The following is a 20488-nucleotide window of genomic DNA, read 5'->3' as shown; positions in this document are numbered from 1 at the left end:
GCACCGACACTGCCGCCCAGTGGCCGCATGGCCACCACCCCAGACGTCTAGTGCATAGTCTTACCTAGTTACCCGCACGCTGCCTCGTGGTGCATTAAAGGCTGCACACTCTCTCTCTCCTCCCATCCCCGCAGTGCCGAAGGAAGCCATACCTCCGGGCAGAGTAATGGACGAGACCATCAAGCGTTGGCAAAGGCAGTCCAGGTTCATCAGGACACGCTGCGCACCATGTACTTTGCTTGACGTGTTTTAGTGTTTACGATTGTGTACCGAGTTGGATTCACATGAGACCAGCTACACTCAGACCAACAGATGCCCAGCCCTTCCGTGACAGCCAGCATCGAACATGAGACGTCATTGATTTTAGTAGATTCTCCATTTTCCAGAATGCCTTCCGTCCCAGATTTCAAACTTGGATTTTGAACTGCAGACCTGTATGAGACCCCATTGTCGTAGGAAATATGGTTTGCCAAAATCTATAAGCTGCTTATTAAAAATAGAGTCCCGTGTTTCCTAAAAATCTCCTAAAACCAGTCTATGAACTCAGGGCTTTAAAACATTTTTAATTTATTTGGTCATTCAATTTACTTGTTTTTAACACATGATTCTCTATGAAATTGGTGGGCTCAAACTAGCTGTGAACGTTCTCAGAGAGTGAAAGCAACGCAGATCGTGGCTGTGGTTTTAAAGCCTTGAGCATTCTGAGGTGGTCACTAAAGTTTTATGTCAGAGTGATACTAGTGTGCTCCTGACAGGGCTGACGCAAGCTCTTCAGGACCTCGGGCAGGTGGCCCGCCGAGGCGCCCATGGGTGTCTTGTCCTGCCATTGCCTGCCTTTCACTCAGCTTGAAATAAGGAGCGGGGGCAGAGGATGGGCCATGTGTGTTTACAACATTTATAGGTCCAGAGAGATTGGCAGACAAGTGCCATTTTAATAAAAATTTATTTAAAAAAAAAAAAAGAAAAAAGACAATATGCCGACAGTCTAATCATAAGATTTGTCCTATAGGACTGTGACATTTATTTTCCAAAGTTTCTAAAGAATACGGGTCTGTGGTGATAAATACAGTACAATCCTTTTTCACTGTTATGTCTTTAATGTAAGAGAAAAAATATATATATCTGGTTTGCAGTATTAATGTGATAGATAGATGCTGTTTTTTCATTTTATTGACTTCGGGGTGCTTATTGTGATCTGTTTCGCATATCAAGAGTGTTCTGGAGACTGGACCACCTCCTGTGGTTCTCAGTGCTTACATACAGGAGTATGCAATTGAGTCAATGTGACCGCCACCCGCCTCCCCCCCGCGTAGATTGCGTAGCCTGTACCTTCGGGGGGACCGAGCGCGGGCCCGGCGGCCGCTCGCCACCACCCCACGTCCTGCCCCCTGTGCATTGCTCGGCCGATTAAGCACAAATGGAATGTATTTATTCTTCCATTCCCGGGAAACAAGTCCGTGTGTCCGAGTGTCCCTCTCTCTGTCCGGTTCTGTTAGACGAGTTCCGTAGGACCTATGCACTGAAGCGCGCAGAGAGCCGTGGGCGGAGGCGCCCCGTGGGCACGGGCCCGGCGAGCCCTGCCCTCGGTGGACGCCGCGCCAGCAGAAGAGCCTTGCATCCTGGGCCCTGCGTGTGGGTTTGCCCAGCTAGAAACCATTGCACTAAGCATGATAACCATGGACAACTTGAAAAGGGTAACAGCGGACAACTCTGTTTGTGCTAAGTGGGCTGTTTGTCCTTTTGGACAATTTAAAAAGGAAAAAAAAAATCAAATCCACTTTCAGTGTAGAGATTCAGGGGAGGAGACGGGCCTTCCCCTAGTGCTGCTTTGTGCTCTGTCGGCCTCCCTCTCCCTGCTGCCGGCCCCCCGAGCCCAGCCTGACACTTACCTCTGGCACTGCGGCGGAAAAGGCACCCCCCTGTGTGTCGCCCGCGGCCCTGGGGTGCTGGGGGAGTGCGGGGGGGGGGGGGCAGGGGAGCCGCGGGCGGAGCTGTAATGGACACTCGGCCTAGATTTCGGCGGCGATGACAAAGGGGAGACTATTATTTGTGAAGATATATACTCAGAGTGGTGTGTGCGTGTGTGTGTCCGTGTGTGCATGTGGGTGTCTTATTAATGGCATTAGCCTCTTCTTGCTGTATCTTTTTTGTTTGGGGGTTTGTTTGTTGGGTGGTTTTTTTTTTTTTTTTTTTTTTTTTTTTGGTCTTTTTAAACGAACAGAAGCCTCTGCTCTAAGAAATGTTGCAATTCCCTGTCGTTTTATTGGCAAGTGGCACTTTCTCCTATTTTCAGAAGGATACCTATACACTCTTGGCTGAAATTACCAGGAGCATTCAAGCTTAAGGAGGGAATCTTTTCACTTACACACTTTTGAAATCTGAAATTAGGTTAGTTTTCAGCCATTCTGAGGATCATCTAGAACCATGTGTCTCAAAGGTGTGTTTCTGCTACCTGCAGCAGGGTCCTGGTGGTCGAGGCAGTGGTGGTACTTGGTAAAAATGCAGACTCCTGAATCCGATTCTCCAGAGCCGGGGCTGGGCATCTGTATTTTATACCATCGACTGAGGTTCCAGGGCTGCCTAAAGTCAGGACCTCTGATCTAGAGCTTTCTGAGGAGTGCTCTCCCTCGAGCACCGAGGGCCCAGCGGAGGAGGAGCCCTTTGGCGGCAGCACAGGCAGGTACTCGCTGAGCTAACACCTAGGAAAGATCGCAGGCCAGTGGAAAGTTAGACCTAAATGTCTTGTTGTTGTTGTTTTTAATCATTTTGAAGGAAAGGTTTTCCTTTTAGTGGGCCAAAGTACTTTGAGAAGGGTACTTTTTATAGCCCTATGCTTGTTTTATAAAACTTTTAATACTAAAAGCATTAATAGACCAAACATCTCCAGCTAGGTTAGCTGCATACCTTTGTACACATCTGACGGATGATTCAGAATTCAAATGGCTGTAGTTACAATTTCTCAGGTAAATAATTGTTTTCCCAAATTTCTACCAATCCCCCCATTATTAGGATAAATTTTGAGACAGCGTAAAACCTCAATGTCCTGTAGACTAAGTCTGAGCCCTGTTCACATGGAAGCCAAAAGGGGCCCTTGCTGTCTCTGACTGTGCTTACACCCCCGCCCGGGCTACCTCTGCCCCCCACCCCACCCCCATGACCCCAAGAGGGCTCCCAGGGTAGCTCCGCCCTCTGCCTGCGTCTAGCCACCCGGAGGCTTGGGGTGCATGCAGATTTGAGAGGTGTCTGTGCGCTGGCTTTGCCCCACCCCACTGTTAAGTAAGGTGTGCCTTGCTTTAAGCAAACTGAATGTGAAAATTATGATGTAGAAATCTGGATTCATTTAAAAGAAAAACTGGGATTTATCTCGTCTCTTTAAAAGAGGTCTCCTGATTAGATTCTTATACTGGTACTCTTCCTAGTAGATGTTAAAATATTCACTTTAAGAAGAATGACCGCTCCCATCCCTTCACCACCGTCTGTCTTGTTCGCCCCACTGTCGCCCTAGTGACAAAGCAATGAAGGAAGCCCAGGGGAGCCGAGGACGGTGCCGCTGAGATCCATCCTCTTTGTGTTCGACACGCTCAGACTTTCCTAGTTCAGATACATTTTTGTAAAACTAGGCGTACTCGTACCTCTAGGAAGGGATTGTTTGGTTTGGTTTGGGTTTTGAGAAGTCTCCCCTTAGACACTTTTGATACATTATAGGGTCTGCTTTTACTTTTTAAGGTGATGTTGCTTGTTGGTAGTGGTCTTACACTCCCTTGGATGAATGTCCACACTCTAGAACTGCCGGCCACCCCTGGCCACTGGGCGGGCTTGCCTGAGAGGGCCGTGGTGGGGACAGAGTGATGTCTGTGCTCTTTGAGGCTGGCCGTGGTCACTGCCATTACTGATGTTTACCCCTGGTTACAGAGTGCTCATTGGAAGACAGTTTGAGCTCAGTTCCTACAGCAGGGTTGGGGGGTGGTTTTACTGATGTTATATTATATGTTATTTTTATTGTTGTTAAATGCAAATGTTGCTATTTATTTTTTTCTTTCTGCTCTGGTTCGATTTGGCCGATGTGGATATATCCCAGTGCATGTGGTACCTGATGGATATGATAGAAATTATTTTCCCCAACTTTTATAAATTGCCTAATGTTTACCTGCAAGTTTGCTGGATGATTTATTTTTGAAAGCCACAAATGTAATTTTTCTGGATGAATTGTTTTTCTTATATATGCAGCAATGTAATTTTACATTGATCTGCAGGGTGATTTAAATTTTATTTTTACAAGGCAGTTTTTCAGTCAAATTATATATTTGATACAATATGTTAAGGGTAGACCAGCCAAGCGTCCTGCAGTTGGGACACCAGACTGTCTCTAGGGGGCCTGGGGGGCTGGGACGGCTTCTCTCGGTTGCTCGTCGTCATGGAAGCACTTGGCTTGTTTCGTGGAGCCGTCAGGATCTGGATGTACTCCTTCAACGGGACTTTGATCTGGTGGACAGTTAAAAGGATTTTTCATGGGCATTTTCCTACACCTAAGGCAGTTCCATTAGGAGGAGCTTTAGAAGTTGACATAATCCAGACAGTGGACAATCCCAGTGGCCCAGACAAGCCATAGAAATCTCCCTGTGACCTCTCTTTGACTCATCTCTCACTCTCATGAGAAAGGAATGTACAATAAACAGAAACTTCCTCAGTGTTTGTGCGCCTCACTCTCAGAATGCAAATATTTTATTTATATTTTAAGCCCTTCCCCAAAGTAACCAAGAAGATTCTTTCTAGCTGCCCTGCCTGCAGGCTCGGCCGCCTTGACGTGTTTTCAGTGTAGACCCGGTGCACGTGTGACTTTGTGATGGGGCTGTCTGTGTTATACACACATGCTGACTCTTTTGTAAGGAAAATTTTCAACTCAAAATAATTGCACTGATTTTTTGACAACTTCCTTTTTATTGTGTCCAACTTTGCATCTGCTGTACTTGTTTGAAATGATTGTAAATAGATTTAGGTTAGCAAAAATGATATGAACACAACACGTCGCTACATTGTAGGGGACTGCTATGTTTTCAGTATTATGTGTTAGAGCTGCGTGGCCCTCGCTCTGCCTCTGTAGCCTTGTGTCTGTTGACTATTCATGAAGGACAAATTAGCCTCGTGTTCTTGTTTTTCAGGAAGTAGGTTTTCTGCAATCTATAGAAAGGAGAGTCCTCTCCCCTGGAGGTCTGAAGGTTTGATTTTAAGAGGATTGATTATAAATCCTTTGAACACTTTTTTCGGTCTAATTCCTTGCTGTTTCCCGTGGCTCCTGAAAGCATTTTCTTCCAGTTCCATCCAGCATCTGACAGTCTGGATAGGAAGCATCTGTGTGGCCAATGTGAATAGACCACTAAGCAAGGGCCTCCCTCGCCTCTCTTTGGTCAGCCATCATTTTGAAGCCATGAGATCACTGTTGTGTCAAAACTGTCATTTGCGGCTTAATGCATAGATGCTAGAGAGACCTGGAATCCAGTGCTGTTCCTTTATGGCTTGTGATTTTTGCTAGATAAGAAGTGTGTGCTCCGGCACACGGTGTGTGATTGTTTGTGGTCAGGCTACCCGGTATCAGACACACAAAGGAGCTTTTAGACCCAAACCAGTCGTGAGTGTGTGTTCACGTAGCGTCGATGCCGTCGTGGTGCCCTCCCTAATGCTTTTTTGGTTATGTTTTGCCATTTTATTGTCTAAAGTGAATGTATTGGCTTAGCCAAATCACTACAGAAGGTGGTTTCTAAATACCTTTTAGTTTAAAAAAAATAAAAATAAATGCAGATAAAGGCTACCTCTGAATTCTCAATAGGTTCATGTTTGCTCTTAAGCGTAGCTATCCACACTGAAAAAAGCCAAAACGTTGCCTGAATAAACTGAATTGTGAACATCTCTCTCTTTAGTTCTGGCTTGAAAATGTGTGTGCCATACTGTGACCCATGGGCAGTCCCCTCCTCCCCCTCGGAGGCATCAGAGGTGGACCGGGGACTCCTCAGGGCTGCCCAGCTCAATAATCTAGGGTTCTACGCAGCCAGCGTGAATAAAATGGAAAAGCTTTCCGCACCGTCCTCACAGGCTGGCGGGAACATCTCCACGCAGGGCCGTGGGTGGTGAAACCTTGAAACGGCCTGTTGTCCTGGATTTTCACTTTCCTATTTGCTGTAAGAAAGCACTTTCTTCTCTGTGTTACTTATGAATGGGTTGAAAATGGCTCCCTCTGCTCTCTTCTCCCTTTTTGTACACTCTGTAAAATCACGAAGGTGCTGAAACACCGACTCTCATGCAAATAATACGTCTAAAGCGGCTGTATGGTTTCAAAAAACCATGCAGTTATAGTTGACCTTTGACTTTGGAACCTTGAGTTACCATCACTCCCTACTTAATAAACATGATCTACAGTTTAAAAGCAAAATGTTCCGTTCGAGTCCAAGGCCCTCTGTTGTGGACACAGGGTCCACAGCCAGCATCTTGAAGTAGGAGTTCCTGCTGCCAGCACCCTGGCTCCCCTGACGCTAACTTACGGGCAGTCTGTCCTGAGGGAGTTTGTTACCGTTCTGAGTACCCCTCCTGTGATTAACCACTTTGCTGTCAGAATGTCCTTTGCCCACACACTGTGGGTCAGTCGGTGTCATCCTCTGCCTTCTTCGGATCTTGTTTTTACATTCTCTACATTGTCTCGTCTTTGGAATGGTTCCTATCTGCTCCAAGACACCTCCATTGGTTTGCTGTTATATTCTTGAGGGACAGGCAGGTGGTTTTGCAGTTACAGATGTCTGGTTGTGTGGAGGTTGCTCTGCCCTCTTACCGGACACTCCTCAGACACTGACTTTGGCCCAGAGAGGTTCCAAATACAACGTTACCTGGAAATTTTTGCCTTTAGCACTGTTGTTTTGGGTTTTGATGCTTTTCATGCTACATGGCGTGCTTTAATTCTGAAAGAGCTAAGTGTCCTTTGCAGTCTTTCTAAGAATGTTTTGTACTTCTGCAGTTACACTGTTTTGTAGATAGAGCCCACCCCAAGATGCATGGATGTGTAGGGTGGGTAACCCACAACGTCTGCTGACATGCTTCTGGAACTTGCTTGGGTGCTCTGGGTTGGCCTCATTTTCAACTAGGATCCCATTCAGGGTGTTTTGGGGGACACTGCACAGCGGCCCCCTCCTTGATTCAGTAATGTGAACTGTTGAACTCAGACCCACCCATCAGCTTTTTGCGTTACAGATCTCCAGAATCCTGGGGTGGGCCTCTCCCGCCATCTTCGCATTCATGAAAGGTTATTTTAAAAGAGGGAACTGAAGATTACTGGTGCTTTTGTTAACACTTTTCTCTTATTGGTCGATGTGAAAAATTTCAATGCGTTAACATCTTTCAACGCCCTTGGTGGTATGCAGAAGAGTTGAATCCTCAACTCACTCCCATCCCCTTTCTGGGGGGTGGCAGGAGGCTGAATTATCTTCTATTTACGACCTCTTTGGATTTCAGTAGTTCAGAGTTAAAGCTAAAACACCAAATACTAACTCTTGCCCCTCAAGTGTCTCCAGGAACTAGATGTTGAGGCCGCCCTCATTAAGTAGCTTCTGAATCAAGGTCCTTAAAACCATGAGTTGAACCCAAGAACACCCCACACAACCAGGCCAGGGGGTGTGCTGCAGGCTGATGCTTGGCTCCTTGGCACCACTTGGCAGAACTAGGTGCTTGTGTTGGGGAGCCAAGGCTCCTTGGAACTCTAGAGACTGTGGGAACAATCTCGGGGTGTGGGAGAGGGCAGGTCCCTCTGACCCAGGAAGCAGGTGGCACCAGGCCTTCCTCTGGTCTCCTTTGGTACCAGACTGAGCGTGTTCTGGAAGACCCGGTCTCAGCCGCTGTGCCTTTAAAGTCCGGTCCTCAGTGTCCTTTCTCAATCATGTTGGGGCTGCATTTTTATTGGGAAGTAAGCCTGTACCATTCCACAAGTCAATCATTGATCTTCTGCCTTCTAAGCTGTATCTGCTCCTCAACTCCTGACTCTGTAAACTGTGATGCCCATGCACGCTGTCTCGTGTCAGAAAACGTTAGGTTCTCATAGTTGAAGGAATTCCTTCCCAAGTCCACGTCTGCTGGAATTCCAGGAAGTCAGCGCAAGATCCATCTCTTAGGCCTTGGCGGCGGCCATCAACACAACCCAGTGGTTTTGTCCTCAGAGTCACTCAACAAGCATATTTAGTGTAACAGAACTAGATTTTTAGAATGAAAATTGGAATCGTGTCTCTGTGAATTGCGTGTGAAGCCCTCAGACGTAAGGTGCTACTCAGTCCTACTGTCCTTACTTTGGGATGCTTTTCCATTTGTGTGGCTCTGTTTTGTGGTGTGCGGGGAAGCTGCTGACTTGGGTGAGCCGTGCATAGAGGACTCCCGGTTCTGACATGCGTAAAATACATTTTTTTATCTCGAACTTTTCCAAGCCAGGTATTGAGCAGTTTCTTGGCTGATGGTCTAATTAAAAAACACCTTAACCCTGTTGAGGGTTAAGAGATGATTTTATTGCTTTTAAGTGGGGGAAATAATCCAATGTTATTTATTTTTAAAATGCATAGAAACTCATTCTTGGCGGCTCCTCTTGGCCCTTCCTTCCTTCTACCAAACCCTCATTTTGAAAGGCATGGTTGTTCCCTCGGCAGAGGTGCTGGCTGCAGAGGGGATGCTACGTTAATAATTTTGGTTCCTCTTCAAAGCCAAATATACACATGACTGAAATCCTGAAAGCATATAGTTTAGCACTAAACTGAAATTTGAATCCTGAGTTTGATAGTGGATTTTAATGTAGCTGTTGAAGGTATGAATTCATGTTTTATAACTGTAGAGGCAAGTGAGTTTTTACTTAAGAAGTTTTAAGAGAATAGTTGTAAGTTTCTGTGCAGCAAAGTGGCTAATTACTCATTAAATACAAGAAAAGAATGTAGTGTCTACATGCATATTTGTCTTACCTCTGGTACACTTCAGATTACTTACCTAATACGTATTGAGGGCTTTTAACCCTGAGTTTTATCAACTTTTCTAGTTTTATTTTATTTTTATAAAATAATTGAAAAAGAACCAAAAATGAATTCAGAAGTTCCTTAGGTGGATCTTGCCTGTTCTTCATTTCCCCCACAAAGAAACATTTTGGAAGAGATTTTGAATCAACATGTATTGTGACCATTGCGAGTGTAGTGTTTTCTAAGAAGCCGAGCAGCTACACGGGCGTCCTGCAGGTGGTACTCTGCGAACTATCTGCGGGCTCGTTCAGAGCCGTGCAGGGCGATGGGGGGGTCTCTGTGACGGCGTCGTGTGCTTGCAGTAGAGAAACCGTGCAGTGCTGTTTTGTAAATTGAAAGTTCCTGTATAAACTAGTATTTATATACATTGGCCTCTCTGTATAATTTCTCATTTGCTACATGAATTGTAAAATTCGTTATAAAATTCTCGTACCTGCTAAATACACTTCTGAGGCTTCACGTCCTTGTCTCGTTTCATACCATTCCGTGTGTTTTGAGGATGTCCAATGCTTGCATGACGCTAGGTGGTAATGCCACTTTAAATCAAGCCTTAATCAGATGTTAAAATTGTAAGTTTCAGAGTATGCAAAAATATTAGGCAGTGAGTTTAAACTGTTCAGATCAAGATGCTATATCATAATTCAACCAGTCTTTTCTCCAGAGTTACAAAGGGAAATTTGCAGTGATCCAGATCTCTCTCTCTCTCTCTCTCTCTCTCTCTCTGGTCTGGCTTGGCTGTTGCCATTGCTTGATGAAAATGGACCATTGTGCATTTCTGTGGCAGTCAAGAAGACCTGTTCTGAAAGTCTAGAGACTTTTTCAGGGTTACTTTTAAATGTTTGGTTTTTTTTCCCTCCAGTCTGAGATTTATTTATGGCTGATGGAGAGTATGATTTGGGCATAAATCTTAATTGCTGACCTGCTCACATTCTAAGCTTTCTTCAGGTAGTGCCACCTGCCATTGCTTCTGCATAGGATTATATGGATTTTTGTTTCTGTAAAAGCATCTTAAATTGAGACATGAAATGGAGGGGACCCAGCTTTCTTTACAATGTGGATCTACCTCAGTTAAACAGTTGGGTGCTATTTACTAAGTCTGTCAAATTAAATTGGAAAAAAGTAACCAAACAGCAAGATGTAACTCCACACAAAGCTTGAAATCATAATTTCCGTTTATTTAATAATATTTTTATTTATTTTGTGCCTTTTGTGTTGAGTCCTAATGCATTGAAAAAAAATCAGCATGAAATGAAATATTTTATATTGCAGGTGGGGAGAAAAAGCCCAATTGGCCATGGAATTTGATAGATTACCCCCAGCCAACTAGTTCTATGTATTGAAATCCCAACTGCCCTCTTGTGAAAAGGAAAAAAGGATGTCCAAGAGCAAATTAACATTTTACAAGCAAATTCCAAGCTCTTCTATGCATATACTGACAGCTCTCTTCATTTTCTGTGCCAATGAAGGGGCAGCCCAGAAACTCACGCGTACTCTTCTTGTTTCGCCATCCGTGCTCCCCTTCTCCTCTGGCGTATTTGGTACATTCATCTCATGTGCAGCCAGTGGACTGTGGTTGATTCCATCTGTCCTGGTGGAGGTGCTGGTGACCGTGAGCAGCCGGAGGGAAGGGGGAGTGCAGGAGCCGGCTGGAGAGGGGGGAGGCCTGCGCTCAGGTCGCCGCGAGTTAGGCAAGCTTTCTGGCAGGTGAGAAACTAAGGTAGGAGATCGAAGACTTTCCATGCTTTTATATTTGGCAGTTTACAATTCTAGACTTTTCCTACTATGGTGATCTTTTTTAACTTAATTCTTTGGAGGTAACACAATATTTTGGAGTCTTAAGAATTTGATTTTATACCAATAAGAAATAAAAATTAGGGATCTTTCCTGTAGTATATAGTTTTACTATTTTAAAGAGATCTCTGAATTTTACAAGAGAACCAACATTCCTTAGTGGCAAAACTTTGAAAGTTGACTTGGGAGGCTTTTTGCTGCAGGATCTCAAAAAAATGGGATGATTCTAGTTAAGTGTTTTCATTGTTAAGCGTCCATCAGGTCAGTACTTCAGCTCTATTTTGTAAAGAGTCGCTCCCCCCGTTAGTATGCTGCATATACAGATCGGCATTGTTGCACTTTCTCAGTAGTGATGAATGCCCCGCAATTGGCTCACCAGTCAGCATTTTGTTCTTTGACCTAACAAGAGTACTTTGGGGCAGGTGATTAAATTTATATAGGTACCTCAAGAAAAAGAACCTGAATATGCTGCATTTTGTTTCTTTAGCTTTTATATGTAGCATTTTGTTTTGCTCTTATTATTTTGTTTTTAGAGCTATGCTTTTTGGACCCCAATAGACTGTTGGAAGAAATCTTAAAGTTACTCTTGTCAGGATACAGTATCCTTTGTTTTTGTCTTTTTAACTTCAGTATCTGGTTCAAAGGTTGCCCACCAGTAGAATACTACTTTACCCAAATATACCTAAGCAAAAGGGTACCATGTGTGCAAGCAGACAATAATGTTCCCAGTCCTTTCTGTTCATGCTGCTTTCTTAATTCTTTTCTCCATGTCATCAAGAGGTTGGAGAACTTCTTCCTAAGGTCAGACTTAGACGTGATGGCATCTAAATGTTTTCAACCCAGACCTCACAGAATTGCCATTGAGCAAGTAGCATGATCCTAAAGGAATTGCTGGCATCAGGCAGCCAGATGGCTGTGGTCTCTGAAGAGCCAGTCTTTGCGTTTCTCCATCCCCAGCACTCACCCTCACCCAACAGATGGGGAGTGGTCTGGATTGACAAAAGATAAACTGGTGAAGTGAGCTAAAGGCTGAGACACTGAGCATCTATTGTCGTGTTTAAGCTTAGCTGGGTCCTTTCGAGTTTGTTTTACAGCTTACTAGGTTAAGTAGTTTGCACTATTTTTGCAATAAATTCATGGAAAACCTAACAGTTACTTGTTTTGTTTCTTACTGTGTGTATATAAACTAATACTAAAGTTTGGCATAGTGTTTTTTCACCTCCTTACATACTTAACATGCACAGAATGCTGTAAATCTGATAAAATATGATGTGAATGATATTTTATAAAGTTATTTTGTATGGTGTCAATTTTGTTTTGCCTCATAGTATGTCAGCAAAAAATAAAATAAAATTCCTCATATTTACAGCCGCCTCTCCAAAAGATCTTCAATTACTCACGATTTGGGGACTTCCTTCTGCACAGGTTTCTGAGGTGAGAGCCTGCCTTCAATGATGATGTCTAGAGGCCTAGTCTGCAAGTACTGGACCTGTTCCTTGAACAATGTATTCAAAATAACTGGGCATTAGTCCTTGAGAATTCAGGCCTGGGGATGAAAATCACAGGAATGAACTAGAAAAATAAATGTGGTATCTAGGGGAAATGTGGTGTTTCTACCCTAGCAGCCATGAGAAAGGATGAAGTAAAAAGCCGTTCAACTAAGCCCCAATCGAGTGCAAGTCCTGAGGTCCATGTTGTGTGGGAATCAGAGGGTTCTCATCCTGGTGGGTCATAACTCCCTCTGCCCTTGCTAGGGTTACACGTACTGCTACCACTCTGAAATCCCTGGTGGCCTCACTCTGGGCTGTTCATGACTTCCACTATCTGTACTGTGAAGAGTAGGTGCTGTTGGGAAAGGAGGGTTGGACTGAAGCCAAAGAAATGGCTGAAAACCCTAGGATGCATGTACATTGTCACTAAAGCAGGCTAATAATACTTTGTTCCTGCTGAAGGCTATTTTCTGATTTTGAAGAGTATGTTATGTCTTATAGAGAATATGAAAATTCAGATGAATATGAAGATGAAAACTTTATTTATAATCACAACACTAACAGGTAATTTTTCTTAAAAGACTGGTATATTCTGTTCCAGTCTTTTTTTCCTTAACAAAATCATGATGAACTTCCTCCCCCACAGCCCCCCACCCTGCCTAAGATATCCAGGACCCTGTACTTCTCACTTAATATCTAAAACCAGACAGCAGGGGCCCCTGGGTGGCTCAGCGGTTTAGCGCCAACTTTAGCCCAGGTCGTGATCCCAGGATCCTGGGATCGAGTCCCACGTCGGGCTCCCTGCATGAAGCCTGCTTCTCCCTCTGCCTGTGTCTCTGCCTCTCTCTCTCTGTCTCTCTAATAAATAAGTACAATATTTAAATAAGAATAAAAATAAAACCAGACAGCACCTTTGTGCCACTGGCCCTGGGACATGCTAGCTGAAACTGGAAGAAGAGAATAGGAGCTCTATAATGCTACAGGCCAAACTTTGTGACATTCTTCCTGTTAAACTATATGATGGTGGGGCTCCTGCCTCACTTGGTTGGGTGTCTGACTCTTGGTCTCAGCTCAGGTAGTGATCTCAGTGTGGTAAGATTGAGCCCTGAGACAGGCTCTGTGTTCAGTGGGGAGTCTGCTTGAGTTTCTCTCTGCCCCTCCCCCTGCCCACATTCCCTCCCTCTAAAATAAATACATCTTTTTTAAAATTTAAAACTGTATGATGGTGTTACATGAATTAGGAGAAAATTTCAGAAAAGAAATGTTTCATCAGAAGCTGTTTATGCTCCATAGAGGATGAGGTGTCATACCGGGATGAATGGAAGGTTAATGTAAGAAAAGTATAGGATACAAAGAGTAAGATCAGTGTTAAGGGTGCTGAAGTCCAAGTAAAGACTGTAGCCCACATAGAGTGGGAAGCAACTTCATTTTTAAGCTGCAAGGTCCAGTAAGGAAGGTAGTCAAATTGATGGGAGGATTAAATGAAAATGTACACAATATTAGAGGAGGTGCAGCCCCCCAGTAGCTACTTTAATATCGGCTGTTTTTAACTTTTTTTTTTTTTAAAGATTTTATTTATTCATGAGAGACACAGAGAGACAGAGGGAAAAGCAGGCTCCCTGCAGGGAGCCTGACGTGGGACTTGATCCCAGGACCCCGGGATCACACCCTGGGCTGCTGGCAGACGTTCAACCACTGAGCCACCCAGGCATCCCAATTTTTAACATTTCTGATTAGGAAACACTAATCTTCATGAAAGTGTTCTGGTAATCTGATACCAGAATAGAAGAGGAAAGAGATGGGTTGCAAGGGTGGCTCAGTCAGTTAAGCATCTGCCTTCAGCTCAGGTCATGATCCCAAGGATCCCAGGGATCCCATGATCCCTGCTCAGCGGGGAGTCTGCTTCTCTCTCCCCCTCTCTTCCCCGCTCCACCACTTATTCCCTCTCAAATAAAATCTTTAAAAAAAAAAAAAAAAGAAGAAGAAGAAAGAGGCTACAGACAAGATGACACCATTTAGCAAGCTACTGTAACAGACTGGCATGTAGCTCGAGGACCCAGGAAGGGGAGAAATCCCCGAATAATTGGATTTCAAGTGCTTTGGATGGGTTAAGAATGTTTCAGCTGGTTAGACACAAAATACAATATTTTTCCTGGGGCTTGCTTTTTTTTTTTCCCCCTGGGGCTCTCTTAAACAGGAATATGTTAGTGGAGACACAGACTAGAGGCCATGGATGGCATTTAAAAAGATAGAGATATTTTAAAAGTTGTTCAAACCACAACAATAAAAAATACAAAGATACACAGAGAGGAGCACCTGGGTGGCTCAGTCAGCTAAGTGACCTGTTTTTGATCTCAGCTCAGGTCTTGATCTCAAGGTTGGAGTTCAAGCCCTACACTGGGCGTGGAGCCTACTAAGATACAGAGAAGATCTTTGCTACTTTGGGTTTGATGACAAGTCTTTAGATACATGAAAAGCATGATCCCCAGAGAAAAAAAACTGATAAACTGGACTTGCCCAATTAAGAACTTCTCAAAGATAAATAATGTCTGCTCTTTGAAAGATGCTGTCAAGAGACGGTAAAGACAAGCCACAGAGTGGAAGAAAATATTTGCAAATCCCAAAATCAAGCAAAGGGATCGTATTCAGAATATGTAAAATCCTCAAAACTCAACAGAAAGAAAATCCAGTAAAAAGATGAGCAAAAGACTTGGACCAAAGAAAATATGAATAGGGCAGCCCGGGTGGGTTGGCGGTTTAGCGCCGCCTTCAGCCCAGGGTGTGATCCTGGAGACCCGGGATTGAGTCCCGCGTTGGGTTCCCTGCACGGAACCTGCTTCTTCTTCTGCCTGTGTCTCTGCCTCTCTGTCTCTCATGAATAAAATCTTTTTAAAAAGAAGAAAATATGGCAAATAAGCAAAAGATGCTCATTTGTCATAAAAGAAATGCAAATGAAAACCTATACCCATGAAAATGGCTGAAATAAAAGTTTTGCAGAGGATACAGAGCATCTGAAGCTCATTTATTGCGAGTGGGAATGCAAAATGGCATAGCCACTTTAGAAGCCTGGCAGTTTCCTATGAACTTAAACACAAAACTCTACTAAGTATATACTCAATCGAAGTGACAACCTATGTTCACACAAAACCTGTATACAGAGGTTTCTAGGGCTTTATTTGTAATCATCAACACTGGAAACAACCCAAATTGGAAATGCTCTGTTGACCTATACATCCAGACCAGGTAATCCTTAGCAATAAAAAGGACTGAGCCACCCATGCAACCTGCATCTTTCCTCTTCTATTCTGCCCTGCAACAACACGCATCTCCTGTTACACATAACCAAACAAGGCTGTATGCCCTGGCTCTGTACTAGTGTTCCATCCATGTGACATGGGAAAGGCAGGTCAGCAAACCATGGTCTGCGAGCCAGAGCCAGCCCACTGTGTTTCTGTGTGGCCTATACGCTAAGAATGGTTTTTATGTTATTTCTTTAAAAAAAAAAAAAAAGATTTTATTTATTTATTCATAGAGACACAGAGAGAGAATGAGAGGCAGAGACACAGGCAGAGGGAGAAGCAGGCTCCATGCAGAGAGCCTGACGTGGGACTCGATCCAGGGTCTCCAAGATCACGCCCCGGGCTGCAGGCGGCACTAAACTGCTGCGCCACCAAGGCTGCCCACGTTCTTATTTCAAAAGAATAATTCATGACCCATAAAAATTACACAATTCAAACATCAGTATCCAGAAATGAAACCTCACCAAAATACAGCCATACTCATTCCTTTCTGTATCGTCTACGGCAGCTTTTCTATTATGATGGCACAGGTCAACAGCTGTGACAGGTTATTATCCCCCCAAATCTTAAAATGCTTTCTCTATGACCCTTTCCAGAAAAAGTTTGTGAACTTTCACATGGGTAAAGAATAGCTCAGTGGTTGCCAAGGTAAAGGGTTTGAAATGACTTTGACCAAGAGGGAATTTGGGGGGTGATACAACTGTTGAATCTTGTGGTTGTGGAACTGGTTTTGTCAAAGCTCAAAACTGTATATTGAAGTGAAGATTTTCTTAAAAAATTAAAAATTTTAAAACGAGAGGAACAAAGTATCAGTGGTTACCTGCAGATAAAGGAAGGGACTGCAGGGGTACAGGGGAAAATTTGGGGTGATGGGGAACTGTCCCATATATTGATATTTACATAAAAGATTGGCTATTAAAGGATGATTTATTGGATGTAAAATTAATTCAACTTTTTTAAGATTTTATTTAATTATTCATGAGAGAGACATACAGAGAGAGAGGCAGTGACACAGGCCGAGGAAGAAGCAGGCTCCACGCAGGGAGCCCGAAGTGGGACTTGATCTCCGGTCTCCAGGATCACACCCTGGGCCAAAGGCGACCTAAACCGCTGAGCCACCCAGGCTGCCCTAATTCAACTTTTTAAAAAAGAGAGAGAGACTAAAAAAACAAGAGCCAAAAATTTACCCTATGTGGGGGAAAAAAAAATAGGGCTTGTAGTTTTCTCTGTGAAGAATAAAAACAATTTGAGTATAAAGAAAGGAACAGTAAAATAAGACATTTTCTCTTAAGTTTTATTTATTTACTTGAGAAGGAGCAGAGGCAGAGGGAAAAGCAGATCCCTGCTGAGCAGGGAGCCCAATGTGGGACTTGATCCCAGGACCCTGAAATCATAACCTGAGCCAAAGGCAGATGCTCAACTGACTGAGCCACCCAGGCGCCCTGAGAGATTTTCAATATACAACATGTTTTAAAATGTTTTTTAAGAAAATATAAAATAAAATAAAAAAATAAAATGTTTTTAAGAGAAATATGTTTATACAGAGATTATATTTCTTTTCGTATTTGATTTAATTAACTTGAGTTTTTTTTCTTCCGAGAATGAAAGTATTAGAAACGCTTATTTTTAAATTTTGCAGACTTCTCAGATAATATGCAAGACATTAGAATAGAGAGCTCCAAAACTAGTTCCACAAAGCATTGACTAAAACTATGTACAGCTTCTAATAAAGAAATTTTATTTCTTTAGTTAATAAAATTGTAGTATTTGAACAAATCATTAAATTTTCAAATGTAACATACTACCCATATACTATGTATTTAGCTCAAACTACATCTAGTTGTTTACAAGAACTAATTTCCAGATATACATCTATGAATTTATACAACTGGTATTTAGAAGCTCTTCAAAATCTATCTGTAAATTAAAAAGTGAAGCAAAATTGTCTGCCTCCACAGCTTTCAGCTGCAGCAGATCAACTGGCAGTGCCTGACCATACAGGCAGCTTTCTTGGTGCCTCTGTGCCCCCGAACTGCAGTGCGGGCCCCTCAGAGAGGCTGCTGTCTGGGTCACTTTTCTTCTGGCCATTTGTGATGTGGGCACAACAGGTGCTCTATCTTAGCCAGGAAGAAATCCAATGTACTTGAAGTCTCTGAGAAGTGAGGAGTCTAAAGTCACACAGCGCTGTGCTTACTTCCAAGCAATGCTGCTAATCCAGGAGGGTCCTCAGCAGGGTGATTTCTAAAGCACTTCCTGTTTGGTCTAGGATTCTGCTTCGTCCCCGTCACTCCCATCATCGCTGTCATTCTCCTCCTCGTCCTCGTCCCTCTTCTCTTTAAGCATTTTCAGATATTTACTAGCTAAAATCTTCTTTGGTAATATATCTTAAAAATATAAAGCTAACATCAGCAATTGGTTTTGGCAGACCACGAACACAGCAATGCAAATTTCAAAATGTGCTAGTTTCTGCTTTGAACTCTAGAACAGTTTCCAAAACAAGACAAAATTCCGACCATGCTTCTGGGTGAAATAGCAGGAAACAAGTATTGCCTCCTGACTCCTGCCAAAGACCTGTTTCCACTCCACGGACTGCAAATTATGTGCTCCTGTATGTGCTGGTGATGAGCAAGTCTGCCCACCTACCTGAGACATGCCGACTGGCCTCGGAGGCAGATGGAAGCTCTTTACAGCTGTGGCCCCCACAGCCTGTCCACAACTATTACTTTCTCTGCTCTTAGGGCCACGTAGACCAGCCCAGAGTTTTCCCTTCAGTGATAAGGAGTCTGAGGGGTGGGTCAGCCAGGCTCCCCCAGCCACCCAGCCACCCAGCCAAACATCCCTGTGCAGGTTGCTGACTTCGTTACCATTCTAGGTGAACCACATTACAAACATACTCTGACAAAACTACAAATGTCTTCCTGTGCCAGGTCATGGTAAACTTTGGCACCTGGAGAAAGCAGCAAAAAAAAAAAAAAAAAAAAAAAAAAAAAAATTGTCTATTTCAGTGAAAACAGGAGAAAAAAAAGAAGGAAAGAAAAAAAAGGTGTAAATTACTATGTATGTTTTAACCAGAATGTCTCAAAGACTGAGTACCTGCAAGAAACTGAAAAGTTTCCGATTCCTCTGCAGTGTTTGATAAATCACTGTAGGTGAGAGCTTTCCTTTCTTTTCCGCTGCCATGTCTGTAGGAATAGGTGGCTAGATAATGAACAAAGAGTTCCTAAAACAAAACGAAAAAGTAAAATGAAAGGTATGCTCTAAAAACCTACCGCAGAACTTAATTTTTTAAATTACATTAAGGCTTAGGTGACCAGACTGCAGATTATCTTGGGTTCTCCAGTTACAGGAAGCCCGCGGGGGTCAAAGCCGGTGGGGAAGCAGGCATTGCCCTAAAGCCATTTTAGATTCCTAATGCAGGCAAAACGCTGACCAGGCATTCAGCCGTGGGTTGGAAGTGTGCAAGGACTGCAGCTCGGTCCACTCCCAACTTGCCTCCTTGACCCAGCGCAGTCGGCCTTCTCCTCGAGCACCGCGTCTCAGCCGGTTCCCTACAACGTTTCCCCATTTGCCCAAACACCTTCCCTAAAGCAACCGCCTGAGCGGAGCCTGGAGCCTCGAGGTCACCGCTCCTCACTCTAACGCCCTCCGGGCCCGGGAGGGAGGGGTCCTAGCGCCCGCCCGCCCGCGCCCCGCGCCCCGCGCCCCGCGCCCTCACCCTCGCAGGCGGGACGTGCCGGGCGGGGACACCGAGCACCCCGAGGCCAAGGCTGCTGGGGACGCTCTCCCTCCGGGGCTCTCAACCCAAGGAGGCGTGAAGGCGCGGGTGATGTCCGGGTGACGCAGGCGCCCGGGGGCTCTGGGCCTCTAGGGCTCACTCAACTCTACCCTTTAACGGGAAACAGAAGGAAGATCCCCGGGACCCCGGGAGCACGGAGCCCCCCGGCCCCCAGCGGCGGAGGCCCGAGCCCAGGGACACCGCGCGCGGGCAGAACCGCAGCCGACACAGGGCCCGGGGCGCTAAGATGCAGGCAGGTGCACCTGGGCGCGCGCAGGTACCACGGGCGCTGATGAGGCGCGGGAGGCCCCGCCCCCCCGCCCCCGAGCCGCCGGAACCCGAAACCCAAGGCACAGGCCGCACGCGGGGGACGGGAAGGCGCGGGGGCCCGCGCGGGGGACGGCGGGAACGGCGCGGCGGGCGGGCCGGAGGGCGCGCAAGGGAGGACGGGAGCTGCGCGGGCCGGGCGCGGCGCCGCAGACGGAGGAGCGGGTAGGCGATAGGCGCGCGAGGGCGGACGGGAGCGGGGGGCGGGGCGGAGGGCGCGCGGGGGAGGGCGGGAGCGGCGCGCGGTGGGCGGGGCGGAGGGCGCGCGGGGGAGGGCGGGAGCTGCGCGGGGCAGCGAGGCAAGCCGAGTGGGTGGGCGGAAGGCGCGCCGAGGAGGAGGAGGAGGAGGGGGACGGCGGGCGGGGCGGAGGGCGCGCGCCCCGCGGCCGGGGTGGGGGGGTCAGGAGGGGGGCGCGACGGTTCCGGGCGGCCCCCCGCCCCTCCGTCCTCCCGCGCGGCCCGCCTCACCGTGGCCTTGGCCGTGAGCACCAGCGCCTCCTGGTTGATGCTGGACACCTCGGGCGAGCTCTTCATGATGACCCGGATGCGGGACAGGGGCAGTGACACGAGCCGCGGCTCCCCGCACTTGTCTCTGCCAGCGACCGCGTCCGCCATCTTCGCGCCCCGCCCCGCGGCGGCCGCCGAACCCGCCGCGAGGCAGGCGGCCTGCCGGCCTGGAGGGTGCGGGAGCGGCGTCCCGCTGCCCCGTGGGAGTTGTAGTGTCGGGGAGGCGCGGCCGCGGGGGCGGGCGCCTGCCCTTCCGGGGCCGGACTACAAATC

The 20488-nt window shown here is 45.8% G+C and overlaps 2 protein-coding genes across 5 annotated transcripts in view; one reads left to right on the top strand and one right to left on the bottom strand.

Annotated features, from left to right (window-relative positions):
• AGO2 (argonaute RISC catalytic component 2) overlaps positions 1-12185 on the top strand; it is a 111736-nt gene extending 99551 nt beyond the window's left edge. For all 3 annotated transcript variants that reach the window (XM_072774634.1, XM_072774635.1, XM_072774636.1), the window contains one exon: positions 135-12185. In XM_072774634.1, the coding sequence (XP_072630735.1) occupies positions 135-243 (109 nt within the window). In that variant the 3' untranslated portion in view covers positions 244-12185. The remainder of the gene's footprint in view (positions 1-134) is intronic.
• On the bottom strand, positions 2562-20449 carry CHRAC1 (chromatin accessibility complex subunit 1). Of its 2 annotated transcripts, none has more exons than XM_072774638.1 (3): positions 20177-20416; positions 18700-18826; positions 2562-2699 (listed from the first exon to the last, which is right to left on the bottom strand). In XM_072774638.1, the coding sequence occupies exons 1-3, from the start codon at positions 20321-20323 to the stop codon at positions 2587-2589; spliced, it is 387 nt and encodes a 128-aa protein (XP_072630739.1). In that variant the 5' UTR covers positions 20324-20416; the 3' UTR covers positions 2562-2586. The 2 variants fall into 2 exon arrangements, with proteins under 2 accessions (XP_072630739.1, XP_072630738.1); XM_072774637.1 differs by lacking the exon at positions 2562-2699 and adding an exon at positions 16887-17990 and having other exon boundaries at positions 20177-20449.
• Positions 20450-20488: the final 39 nt, after the last annotated feature.

Source organism: Canis lupus, chromosome 14 (assembly GCF_048164855.1).
Source record: "Canis lupus baileyi chromosome 14, mCanLup2.hap1, whole genome shotgun sequence".
Lineage (NCBI taxonomy): Eukaryota > Metazoa > Chordata > Mammalia > Carnivora > Canidae > Canis > Canis lupus.
The sequence above is the reverse complement of the archived record's forward strand: the minus strand, read 5'-3'. Positions and strand labels throughout refer to the sequence as shown.

What these genes read in the sequence shown, in the direction of transcription:
- CHRAC1 (XM_072774637.1), bottom strand. Translation starts at nt 20,323, where the DNA reads ATGGCGGACGCGGTCGCTGGCAGAGACAAGTGCGGGGAGCCGCGGCTC. An exon ending in TGCTCACGGCCAAGGCCACG is followed by an intron (nt 18,827 to 20,176) that starts GTGAGGCGGGCC and finishes GTTTTGTTTTAG; the next exon opens with GAACTCTTTGTTCATTATCT. An exon ending in AACTTTTCAGTTTCTTGCAG is followed by an intron (nt 17,991 to 18,699) that starts GTACTCAGTCTT and finishes TATATTTTTAAG; the next exon opens with ATATATTACCAAAGAAGATT.